At 57.8% G+C, this 12,084-nt stretch overlaps 1 protein-coding gene across 2 annotated transcripts in view; it reads right to left on the bottom strand.

Moving 5' to 3' along the window:
- Positions 1 to 693: 693 nt before the first annotated feature.
- LOC135405542 (zinc finger protein 239-like) overlaps positions 694 to 12,084 on the bottom strand; it is a 211,939-nt gene continuing 200,548 nt past the window's right edge. The window contains exons 1-3 of one of the 2 annotated variants that reach the window (XM_064640249.1): positions 3,989 to 4,161; positions 2,009 to 2,087; positions 694 to 1,820 (exon numbers count right to left, since the gene is read on the bottom strand). In XM_064640249.1, coding sequence (XP_064496319.1) covers positions 1,150 to 1,820; positions 2,009 to 2,060 — 723 coding nt within the window. In that variant the 5' untranslated portion in view covers positions 2,061 to 2,087; positions 3,989 to 4,161 and the 3' untranslated portion in view covers positions 694 to 1,149. Of the gene's footprint in view, positions 1,821 to 2,008; positions 2,088 to 3,988; positions 4,162 to 12,084 lie in introns of those variants that run through there. The other variant, XM_064640248.1, reaches the window with a different exon arrangement.

Here is a 12,084-nt window from a genome sequence, read left to right on the forward strand (position 1 = left end):
GTGAAATCTTTAAAAACCAAATGGAGATTTCCAAAGTGTAGAAGTTGCTATTAATATTTTGGCCGTTCCTGTGGCATCTTTTTGATGCATGAATGACTTTGAGAAAAAGAACGTGTTCTTAATTATAACACATTACCAGGTCTGTTTACTGCTAATTATTTTACAAGGTTGAGAGAAGAGTTTAAGATGAAAGTTGTGGGGTTACTTGCAAAGTTTTTGGTAAAACCAATGCAGTTGAACCTGGTGGGGAAATCTGCCCTTAAATTGGATTTGGCAGATCTCCTGAGCGTCTAAGGCAGAGGCCAACCCAACTGGAAAGAGCCTTTCAGGGGTGACTAAGATGTAACTAAATTACCTTTTTGAGAAGTGGGGAAAGCTGATGTCAGGAATAAAATTTCCTTATGTTAAGCTTAGGTAAAAATATAATAATATATAAATATTAGAATTATTTTAATGGTCTTATTTATGGAGATTTCACTGTGCTTAAGTTAGTACTTCTGAGTGTTTGATTGTGACAAAAATGGACAGCTTTGTGGTGGTTTTTTTTTTTATTTTTCATGTTTTGATACTTTGGTCAAGGCATTAACATTAAAAATCATTCAAAATTTTCATTCATCTTCAAACACCAAAATAGATTTGAAATGAGGTTAATGAGAACAGTGGGAGGAAAGAAAACAACAAGCCCCAAACCAAAACAACCCCAAAAACTGTTCATTTTTCCATTGTATTTTAAACAAGGAAGTCTGTAGAGCAGCAGAAAACAGGACACGTGGGCAGGTGTGAAAGTCAGACTGGGGCTTGTTGCACTGGTTCCAGTGCCCTTTGCTTCAGTGTAACTGGTCATTTTGAGATGAGACTGGGGAAACTGGGCTGCCAGGGCAGAGACCACTGGCTGGGCCCACTGGTTTTTGCTGGGCAGTGGGTAATTTCTGCCTCACTTGTCAGAATCAGCCCATGGTTATCAGGGAATGGGGTAGTGGTGAATTTGGCTTTCAGACTAAAATGAGGTTAAACTTACACATATTCAAAACAATAAATTGATGTTGCAGTGCAGACACTCAAAATCATGAAGGCATTTTGAAACCTTTTTTGTCTGTTAGTTCTACGGCTGAAGCTCTTCCCGCAGTCAGGGCACTGGTAGGGCTTCCTTTACCAGTGGGTCCGTTGGTGTCTGGTCAACTTAGAGCTCTGACTGAAGCTCTTCCCACACTCCCCACACTTGTACGGCCTCTCCCCGGTGTGGATGCGCCGGTGGGTGATGAGGTTGGAGCTCTGCTTGAAGCCCTTCCCGCAGTCGGTGCAGCGGAAGGGCCTCTCATCCGTGTGCGTCCCATGGTACTCGAGGAGATGTGAGCTGGTCTGAAACCTCTTCCCACATTCCAAGCACTTGTAGGGCCGTTCCCCAGTGTGTATGCGCTGGTGTCGGATCAGGTTGGAGTTGACACTGAAACTCTTCCCACATTCCCTACACGTGTAGGGCCGTTCCCCAGTGTGGATGTGCTGGTGTTGGAGCAGGTGGGTGCTCCAGATGAAACTCTTCCCACATTCCAAGCACTTGAAGGGCTTCTCTCTGCTGGGAGGCTGCTCAGGGACCACCAGGTTAGAGCTCTGGCTCACGCTCCAGCTGCCTTCCCGGCACAGGCTGGGTCTTTCCTCCTCAGAGCACCCTGGGATGGCTTTGGAGCCCCTCCTGCGGGGGGATCTCCGGCCCTTTTCCTCCCCGCTGCCTTCCTGCGCCGGGGAGCCCTTCAAAACGGCCTCTCCCACCAGGGTCTCACGGGGGGATTTGTCCTCCGGGCTCTCCCTCCTCAGCTCGGGGCCTGGGGCAGGAAGCAAGAAGGACAGGGAGGGGATTTGCCTCCGGCCCACAGGGAAGGCCAAGGACATCCCCCCAACTCCGGCCCCGGCAGGACGGCGGCGCCAGCGGGGTTGTCCTGCAGCCGGGGCCATGCTCGGCTGACAGAGCCAGCACAACACCCGCCCAAAGGGACACTGACTTCCTCCTCACCTGCCTGGGGGGCCCAAGGCATCTTCCTCTTCCTCGCAGCCTCCTCCTCCATCCGACCAAGCTTTGGGAAGGACAAATCCTGATGGGGGGAAAACAAGGGCTGAGTGCGTTGGTTTGGGGGTTCCTCCTGCCCAAGTCCATCTCTAGAACTCACTGGGCATCCTGTGTCCATAAAAACCTCCAAAACACCAAGATTCAGCCCAGAAAAACCCAAACCACTGACATTCAGGCAAAAACCCCCAAGAAACAGTAAGATGAACCCCCACCAAACTGCAAAAAGTTGAGATTTAGCTAAAAAAGACTTAAAAATATGAAGGTCACCCTAAAAAAATCTCTCTCAGAAGTTCCCCCTCTCTGGTCTCTCACCTCTGGGGTTCAGAGGGTCTCCCCTGTCTGGGATGCTGAGGGTCCCACTTAGGGATGCTGGGAGTGCTGGGGGGCCCAAGGGTTCCTTCTCCTCTGACTCTCGCCTTCAGGGTGCTGCATTCACAGACATTCCCCCTCTCCAGGGTTTCCAGTCTGTTGTCCCAGGGATCCCAGGGGTCCCCACTGTCCAGGTTTCCCCTTCTCCGTGCTCCCCCCTCCAGGCTGCCGGGGGTCCCCCAGCTCCGCCATTGCCCCGCTCCGCCCTCCACACTCCGCAGTTCCCGGGCTCCACACCCACCCCCGGCACTCCCAGGGGGCCCCAAACCCGCTGTGTCCCCCCCGCCAGCACCGGGCTGACAATGGAGCCGGCGGGGCCTGACCCAGCAACACCAACCCCCACTGTGGGGGGGACCTGCATCCCCCCACCCACCGCCGGGGCTCTGCCACCAACCCAGCCCAGCACCCCCAAAAACACCTCCTGCCCACCGCAAAGAGCCACCAATGGCACAGCCCTGCACAAGGGCCGGCTGTGCCCAAGACAACCAAACAGCCCCATAGGTCACAGGACACCAGAGGCTGCCCCAGGGCAAGGAGAGCAGGGAGTGGATCGGGCCCCCTGACACGTGGGCGGGCTCTGGGTTCAGCCTGACCAGGGGCAATTTGGAACAACAGCACGGCCCCGAACGCTGGCTCGGCACAGGGGGCCCGAGCTCCCCCCTCTCCAGGCTCTTGGAGCTCTTGCAGCTCCCCCCTCTCTCCAGCCTCCCCCGCTTTCCAGGGCTCAAGGCATAGGGACACCGCTGCTCCCCCATGGAAACCCTGCTCCTGCTCTCCCCCCTCCCATTAGCCCCCCTCTCCCAGCCTTTTCCCATCGGCCCCCCAATCCCCGGCTCCACCCAGCTCCCTTTGGGGGTGACTCATCACCCTTTGGGTGACTCACGCTCCCTTTGGGGGTCCCACCTGCTTTTTTCGCTTCTCTCGGCCCTTTCCCATCGTGGCCGCTCCACTCACCCAACAGCGGCAGGAAGGGCAGAAGGTAGAGACTGAAACAAAATGGAGGATAGAATACCCTGTCCCTTGGCTCTCTCTCTGCCAGCTCAGTGTGGGGCACATGGGCTGGGGGTCCCTCCCAAGCCCCCCGGGCAGCCGGCGTTGGCTGGGGGGATGTGAGGGCTGGGCCTGCTCAGCACAGCCCCGGCCTCGTGCCCAGCGCCTCTTTCCTGACCCACACAAGAGCTTCCCGGCCCCCCCAGGGCTCCCCTGCTGCTGCCTCTGCTCCTGGCCCTGCCTTTGCTGCTCCCTTGGCTGGGGCAGCGGCTGCAGGGGGGGGATGGCAGCAGCTTCAGCTCCACGGCACTTCCTGGGGGGAGCTCAGCCCGGGGGGACGGGCAGGGACCTGATGGGGATGGACAGGGGCCCAGCAGGGACAGCCAGGGCCTGCAGGGGAAGGCACAGGGACAACCTGGCCCCCCACACTGCCAGGGCTGTCTCTTTGCTGTTCCTCCTTGCAGGCTCCGTGGCCAGGCACAGTTTGTGTTCCTGGGTGCCCACCATCTCAGCACTTGGAGACGCTCAAATCAGCGCCCGCAGCTCTGCAGCAAAGCCCCAGCTCACCTGGCACACAGGGGATGGACACAGCACCTTCTCAGGGATGGGCACTCTCAATTTTGTCTTCTTCCCACCACGGGGTTCTCCTTCCTCAGCAGCACCTCTGCCTTGCACTTATTCTCAGCCTCACCTCAGGGACAGCTCTGGGCTCACCTCCGCGCCACTTCTCAGTCTCACCTCAGGGCCTGGGCTCAAGGACAGGAACCTGCAGGGAGGGGACATCAGGTGCAAGCAGAGGGCTGCCTGCTTGCACTGGCCTCTGGGCTTCTTTCTCCTTCTACAACCAGCCCAGAACTGAGTCTGCTTTTCTAACACCACACATTTACAGACTAACCTTGGAGATAGATATGGACAGACATCTCTATCACCCTGGGGATAGAGCCTCAAGCATGTGCTGCCATAGGAATGGGAATCAGAGAATCACAGAATCAGCCACGTTGGAAAAGACCTCCGAGAGCATCAAGTCCAACCCTTGATCCAACCCCGCCGTGCTTCCCAGATCATGGCACTGAGGCCACATCCACTCTCACCTTCAACACCTCCAGGGACGCTGACTCCACCCCCTCCCTGCCCAGACCATTCCAAGGCCTGATGACTCTCTCTGCAAAAAATTCCTTCCTAATATCCAACCTAAACCTCCCCTGGCACAGCTCAAGACCCAGCCCTCTTGTCCTACTGCTGCTTCCTGCCAGAACAGCCCCACCCCCACCTGGCTCCAACCTCCTGGCAGGGACTTGCAGAGAGTGATGATTCATGTTGGGGACCTGAGGGACCCTCTGCAATCCCATCCATGGGACACAATCTCCTCTCCAGAACTTGACTCACTGCAGACTTTGCAGGGAATCTCTGCTCGCAGCTGCATCCTGAGCCCAAGGTCAGTTTGTATCCCCAAGTGCTGATCCAATGGGTGCCCTGGGATTGGAGCCTGGGCTCTAATTAACCTCTCCTGTGCTGCCAAACAGCAGGAGCTGTATGGTCAAGGGACAAACTCTGTGATCCCTGTCAGTGTCCATGGCCCCTGTCAGTGTCCTTCAGGGAAAGTGGGAGGAGGAAATGAAAAAAACAGTTTGGAACTAAACTGGTGTTAAAGTGGGAAAAAGTTCGATCCATGGAAATAAAACTTAGACAGTTTTTCCTGGGCTGCATGAGCTCATTCAGGGATGAAGGACTGGGACTTCTGTGGACACTTGTGCTGGTTTCTTTGGACACTTGTGTTCCTTCAGAGAGCCCCTGGAAACACTCTGCTGTTCACTCCCAGTGCCACCAGTGCCTGGGTCCTGTCTGCAGCAGCAGATTGCAGTGGGAGAGGAGAAATGCTTTTCTGAGCCTCTGGGCTGGACACAGGCACAGCCTGACCCTGAACCCAAGGGAAACAAAGACAAATTCCACGGCTTTAGCTGGACCAAGGGTGGGGGGTTTCCTGAGGGCAGCACTACACCAGACTTTTGTGTGTGTGTGAGACAGGTAGAAGCACAAATGCCTGCACAGCCCAGAGCAGTCAGTGTGGGGCTGTGCTTGCTGCTGCAGAGACCCCCAGGGAACAAACCCAGGCAATAGTTTGGGTTTATTCCTTGCTCTGTGTCAGTGGAATAGAATGTTCCACAGGAGCTCTGTCCCCCTCTGTGGCACCGGGTGGCTCGAAGCTGAAGAGGGAGGGGGTCAAGTGCAAGTTCCCTTCTGAAGTTTATGTCCCTAAGGAGGACACTTGCCTTATTACTGCTTATTATGTGTAATATCTTACAGATCTATCATACAACACCTAAGGATGGATTCTATAGAATATGTGCCATATATATGACACAGAATATATCTGGTTATTGCTTTATCTGTCTGTCCAGACAGATATTGTGTATGCAGAGAGATTGTATTTGAGGGATATGTTCCCCTCAATACCCTGTGAGCTCCACTCCCAAGGCCAGCAAATTCCTGAAGCTCCCCCTTCTGTGCCCTGCAGGTTTTGGCAGATTTGCAAGAGCAGGGGAATCATTCCCTGCAGCCCCTTTGCACTGTAGGAAATGGGAGCCCTGTGCACATCCTGCTGCCTCCAGATTCCATTCTGGGTGTGGGAAGGACCCTGTGGGGAGCAAAGAAATGCCTGGTTCTGCAGGAGCTGCAGATGCTCAAGGGGCAGCAGGACCAAGTCAGGGGCCTGAAGGGGGCCTGGGGGGCTTTGGGGTCCGGGAGGGTCCTGAGGGAGCTGGGGAGGGGCTTTGGGGATTGGGGGGCAGACCAGGACAGACCAGGACAGACCAGTACCTCCTCACTGCTTCCCAGATCTCTCCTGGAGCTGGGCCACCTTGTTGTGGGACACCTGAGCCCCCCCAGTGCCCTCCCAGTACAGCCCAGTGCCCCCAGTACAGCCCAGTGTGTTCCTGTCCCAGGGTGCTGGGTGATCCCTCTTTGGGGAGGGTTGGAAGTGATTTGAGGGGGGACTGGGGAAGATTTGGGGGGATCTGGGGGTTTGGATGGGGATTTGGGGGTTTTGAGTGCCTTTAGGGAAGTTAAAAGAGGTCTTGGGGACATTGGGGGGTCAGAGGTACCTATGGGGGGAGGGGATTAAAGGGGAAATGGAGGCTAGGAGACATTTGGGGGGGTTAATGAGGCCTGGGCAGGCAGAGGAGGGGCTGCACCAAGAGCAGATGAGTCTTTAGACCCCCCCTGGTGTCCCCAAGACCCTCTTGGGGTCCCCAGTTCCTCTCTTGACACCCTGAGGCCCCTCTGGTGTCTCCAATGTTCCCAGGGACTTCCCATAGCCCTAATTCCCCCCTAGGCACCCCCAATTCCACTGTCCAGAAACCCCACCCCACTGTCCCCAAACCCAACCCTGATGTCCCCAACCCTCCATCTCACCCCAGGAGCCCCCCTGGACCCTCTGACCACAAAAACACCCCACACACACACTAACAGAAAGACCAAGGGCATCTGGGGAAACATTGGGGAGAGTTGGGGGGCTTTGCAGGGCCCTGGGTGATTACTGGGGGATACTGGGACACACTGGGGGGAACTGAGGGACACTGGGAGGGACTGGGGAGTTACTGGGGGATTACCAGAACACACAGGGAGACACTGGGAGGTTACTGGGCCATACTGGGGGTTACTGGGTGCTCACTGCAGGATCACTGGGCCATCCTGGGGGGCAGTGGGAGGTCACTGGGACACACTGGGTGGTCACTGAAGGGGTCACTGGAAAGTCACTGGGATATACTGGGGTCTAGGGATCCCCTTACCCGGATGTGGTACATTTCCCCCCCCGGATTTTGGGGGTCATCCCTAGGACCCCTTCTTTTTGGGGCTGGGGGACCCCCTGGACCCACTGCTGGGCTTTAGGGGACCCCCCAAAATGCCCTCAAAACCCCTGAAAGCCCCCCCTCGACACATCAAAACCTTCTCAAGGTCCCCTCAAATGCCCTCAGAGACCTCATCCCTCCCCAGCACCCTCTAAACCCTCTCAGTGACCCGCAAAACCCACCCGGGACCCCCCAGTCCCCTTTAGGGACCCCCCAATCCCCCTCAGAGACCCTCAAAACCGTCTAAGACCCCGTAAACCCCCTAGAGACCCCAAAACTGCCTAAAAGGTCCCGCCAGGACCTCCAAACCTCCTCAGAGACCCCCAAACCCCACCTGGCACCCCCCAAATCTCCTCAGAAACCAAAACCCCCTCAGAGACCCCCAAACCCCTTCAGGAACCTTCAACCACCCCCTGAGTCCCCTCAGGACACCGAACTCCCTCAGGGACCCCTCAAAACCTCCTCGGTTATCCCCGAACCCCCCCGCTAAACCCTCCCGAGCCCCCCCGGGGGGACTCACAGCACTCAGAGCGAACCGCAGGCCCCGCCGCCATCACCGAGTCCCGGCTGCGCGCGCACCGCGTTCAGAGAACGCCGCCGCAGCCAATCAGCGCGCGGCCACGCCCCCGCAGCCCCGCCCCCGCCCCTGCCGCGTTGGCTGCCGGGAATCGGTGATGGCGGCGGGTCGGTCGGTGAGCTCTGAGTGCAGGCGGGGGGTGCGGGAGAGCGGGGTCTGGGGATCCCCTCGGGGGCTGCGGGGAGCGCGGCTGTGGGGGGAAAGGCTGGAGGGCTCGGGAGGGTTTAGCGCGGGGGGTTCGGAGGTTCGGAGGACCCTCTCGGGGGCCGCGGGGCCCGGAGGCCTCCCAAGATCCCGGAAGGGTGATTCGATTCCGGGAAAGTCCCTCGGAAAAAAAAATTCAAAACCACCCAACCAAAAAAAGAACCCTAAAAAAAGGAAAAGTGAGAAAAAGGTGAAGGAAAAACTGGAAGGGCGAGGATGATTTTATTGCTTTGCTTCAGTTTTTCCTTGGTCTCCTCCTTCTCAGGTTCTTTGCTCCCTTCCTTTACAGAAAGTTCTTCTGCTGTTCTGTGGTTTTGTGGTCCCTTAGGGGCTTTTAGGGGTCCCTGAGGAGGTTTTGGGGGGGTCTCTGAAGGGGTTTGGTGTCCTGAGGAGACTTAGGAGGGAGGTTGAAGGTCCCTGAAGGGGTTTGGGAATCCCTGAGGGAGTTTTGGAGTCTCCGAGGGAATTGGGAGGTCCTGGGGGGCTTTGGGGGAAGGGTCTTTGAAGGAGTTTTGGAGGTTTCTAGGGGGATTTAGGGAGTCCCAGACGGTTTTGAGGGTCCCTGAGGGGGTTTTTGGGGTCCTTGAAAGGGCTTGGGGGGTCCCAGGTGGGTTTTGCAGGTCACTGAGAGGGTTTAGGGGAACCTGGGGGGGAGATGAGGTCTCTGAGGGGATTTGGGGTGTCTTTGACAAGGTTTCAATGGGTCCAGGGGTGGATTTCTGAGAGGATTTCAGGGGTTTTGAGAGGATTTTGGGGTGTCTCCGTGTCAGTCCTGCCTGGCCACGGCCAACTAAAACTCCTATAATGCCATTTCCCATCCCACCATAGCACCTCTGCCAGCCCAGCAGACCAACCCCAAGGAAAGGGGATCCCAATTCTCCCCTTGAACCCCAGAGACCCCCAAAACTCAGCACACAGAGACCCCAAAGGAGGGGGGCCTGGGTGTCCCCTAGAGCCCAGCAGTGGGGTTCAGGGGATCTCCCAGCCCCCAGGGGAGGGGTCCTGGGGGTGCCCCCAAAAGTCCAGGGGGAAGATGTAGCAGAACCGACTAAGGGGATCCCAGTGCCCCCAGTATATCCCAATGACCTCCTACTGGCCCTCAGTATGGCCCAGTAACCCCCTCAGTGACCAGCTAGTGTGTCCCAGTGACCTCCCACTGCCCCCCAGTATGGCCCAGTGATCCTGCAGTGAGCACCCAGTAACCCCCAGTATGGCCCAGTAACCTGCCAGTGTCTCCCCGTGTGTCCTGGTAATCCCCCAGTAACCCCCTAGTCCCTCCCAGTGCCCCCCCAAAGCCCCCCAACTGTCCCCAGTGTGTCCCCAGATGCCCTTGGTCTTTCTGTTACTGTGGGGGGAGAGAGCATTTTTGTGGTCAGAGGGTCCAGGGGGGGCTCCTGGAGGGAGATGGAGGATTGGGGACATCAGGGATGGGGTTTGGGGACAGTGGGGACAATAAGGAGGGGTGTGGGGACAGTGGAATTGGGGGAATTATGGCCATGGGGAGGCCCTGGGGACATTGGAGACACCAGGGGGGTCTCAGGGTGTTAAGGGGGGAATTAGGGACACCAAGAACGTCTTGGGAACCCCAAGGGGGTACCAGGACTCACCTGCTCTTGGTGCAGCCCCTCCTCTTTCCCCCTAGACATCATTAACTCCCCCAAATGTCTCCCAACCCCCCTTTTCCTTTTAATCCCCTCTCCCTACAGATCCTTTGACCTCCCAAGACCCCATTTAACTCTCCTAAATGCACTCAAAGCACCCCAAAATCCCCCAAATTCCTATCCAACCACCCCCTCAAATCTCCCCTAGCCTCCTCTCAAATCCCTTCCAGCCCTCCCCAAAGAGGGATCACCTGGCACCCTGGGACAGGAACACAGTGGGCTGTACTGGGGGCACTGGGCTGTACTGGGAGGGCACTGTGGGGGCTCAGGTGTCCCAGGATAACGTGGCCCAGCTCCAGGAGAGCTCTGGGGAGCAGTGAGGAGGTACTGGTCTGTACTGGTCTGTACTGATCTGTCCTGGTCTGTTCTGGTCTGTCCTGGTTTGTACCCCCAAGCCCCAAAGCCCCTCCCCAGCTCTCCCAGGACCCTCCTGAACTTCAAAGCCCCCCAGGCCCCCCCCAGGCCCCTGACTTGGTCCTGCTGCCCCTTGAGCATCTGCAGCTGCTGCAGAACCAGGCATTTCATCAGCAAATGTGCAGGTGACACCAAGCTGGGGGTGTGTTGATGTGCTGGAAGGCAGGAGGGCTCTGCAGGGGGACCTGGCTGAGGAAGAGTGTGTCAGCAGGAGCAGGGAAGTGATTGTTGGGCTGGACTGAGTGCTGGTGAGGCCACCCCTGGAGTGCTGTGTCCAGCTCTGGGCCCCTGAGTTGAGGAAGGCCCTGGAGGGGCTGGAGCAGGAGCAGAGAAGAGCAGCAAGGCTGGGGAAGGGAGTGGAGCACAAGTGGTGTGAGGAGAGGCTGAGGGAGCTGGGGGTGTTGAGGCTGGAGAAGAGGAGGCTCAGGGGAGACCTCCTGACTGTCTGCAAGTCCCTGCCAGGAGGTTGGAGCCAGGTGGGGGTGGGGCTGTTCTGGCAGGAAGCAGCAGTAGGACAAGAGGGCTGGGTCTTGAGCTGTGCCAGGGGAGGTTTAGGTTGGATATTGGGAAGGAATTTTTTCCCCAGAGAGTAATCAGGCCTTGGAATGGGCTGGGCAGGGGAGGGGGTGGAGTCAGCGTCCCTGGAGGTGTTGAAGGTGAGAGTGGATGTGGCCTCAGTGCCATGGTCTGGGAAGCACGGCAGGGTTGGATCCAGGGTTGGACTTGATGATCTCGGAGGTCTTTTCCAACCCAGCTGATTCTGTGATTCTCTTATTGCCATTCCTATGGCAGCACATGCTTGAGGCTCTATCCCCAGGGTGACAGAGATGTCTGTCCATATATATCTCCAAGGTTAGTCTGTAAATGTGTGGTGTTAGAAAAGCAGGCTGAGTTCTGGCGGTTGGTTGTAGAAGGAGAAAGAAGCCCAGAGGCCAGTGCAAGCAGGCAGCCCTCAGCTTGCACCTGATGTCCCCTCCCTGCAGGTTCCTGTCCTTGAGCCCAGAGCTGTCCCTGAGGTGAGGCTGAGAAGTGGCGCGGAGGTGAGCCAGAGCTGTCCCTGAGGTGAGGCTGAGAATAAGTGCAAGGCAGAGGTGCTGCTGAAGAAGGAGAGCCCCGTGGTGGGGAAGAGACAAAGCTGTGAATGCCCATCCCCGAGAAGGTGCAGTGTCCATCCCCTGTGTGCCAGGTGAGCTGGGGCTTTGCTGCAGAGCTGCGGGCACTGATTTGAGCGTCTCCAAGTGCTGAGATGGTGGGCACCCAGGAACACAAACTGTGCCTGGCCACGGAGCCTGCAAGGAGGAGCAGAGACAGCGGTGGCAGTGTGGGGGGCCAGGTTGTCCCTGTGCCTTCCCCTGCAGGCCCTGTCTGTCCCTGCCGGGCCCCTGTCCATCCCCATCAGGTCCCTGCCGTCCCCCCCGGGCTGAGCTCCCCCCAGGAAGTGCCGTGGAGCTGAAGCTGCTGCCATCCCCCCCCTGCAGCCTCTGCCCCAGCCAAGGGAGCAGCAAAGGCAGGGCCAGGAGCAGAGGCAGCAGCAGGGGAGCCCTGGGGGGGCCGGGAAGCTCTTGTGTGGGTCAGGAAAGAGGTGCTGGGCACGAGGCCGGGGCTGTGCTGAGCAGGCCCAGCCCTCACATCCCCCCAGCCAACGCCGGCTGCCTGGGGGGCTTGGGAGGGACCCCCAGCCCGTGTGCCCCACACTGAGCTGGCAGAGAGAGAGCCAAGGGACAGGGCCACGGGCAGGGCCACGGGTGAGGGACAGGCAGGGCCACTGCAGGGCCACGGTGAGGGCACAGCCTGTGGCAGCAGAGCTGCCCAGGGCCGAGGGCAGCCGGGGGTGTTGGTACCAGGCAGTGCTGGGGCTGAGCAGAGCAGGAGGCCTCTTGCAGAGCCCTGGAGCAGCCTCCCACTTGCCAGCCTTGCCCTGGTGGGGTGACACTGTCCCCTCCCTACAGGACACTCCCC

Source organism: Pseudopipra pipra, chromosome W (assembly GCF_036250125.1).
Source record: "Pseudopipra pipra isolate bDixPip1 chromosome W, bDixPip1.hap1, whole genome shotgun sequence".
In the NCBI taxonomy this organism is placed as follows: Eukaryota; Metazoa; Chordata; class Aves; order Passeriformes; family Pipridae; genus Pseudopipra; species Pseudopipra pipra.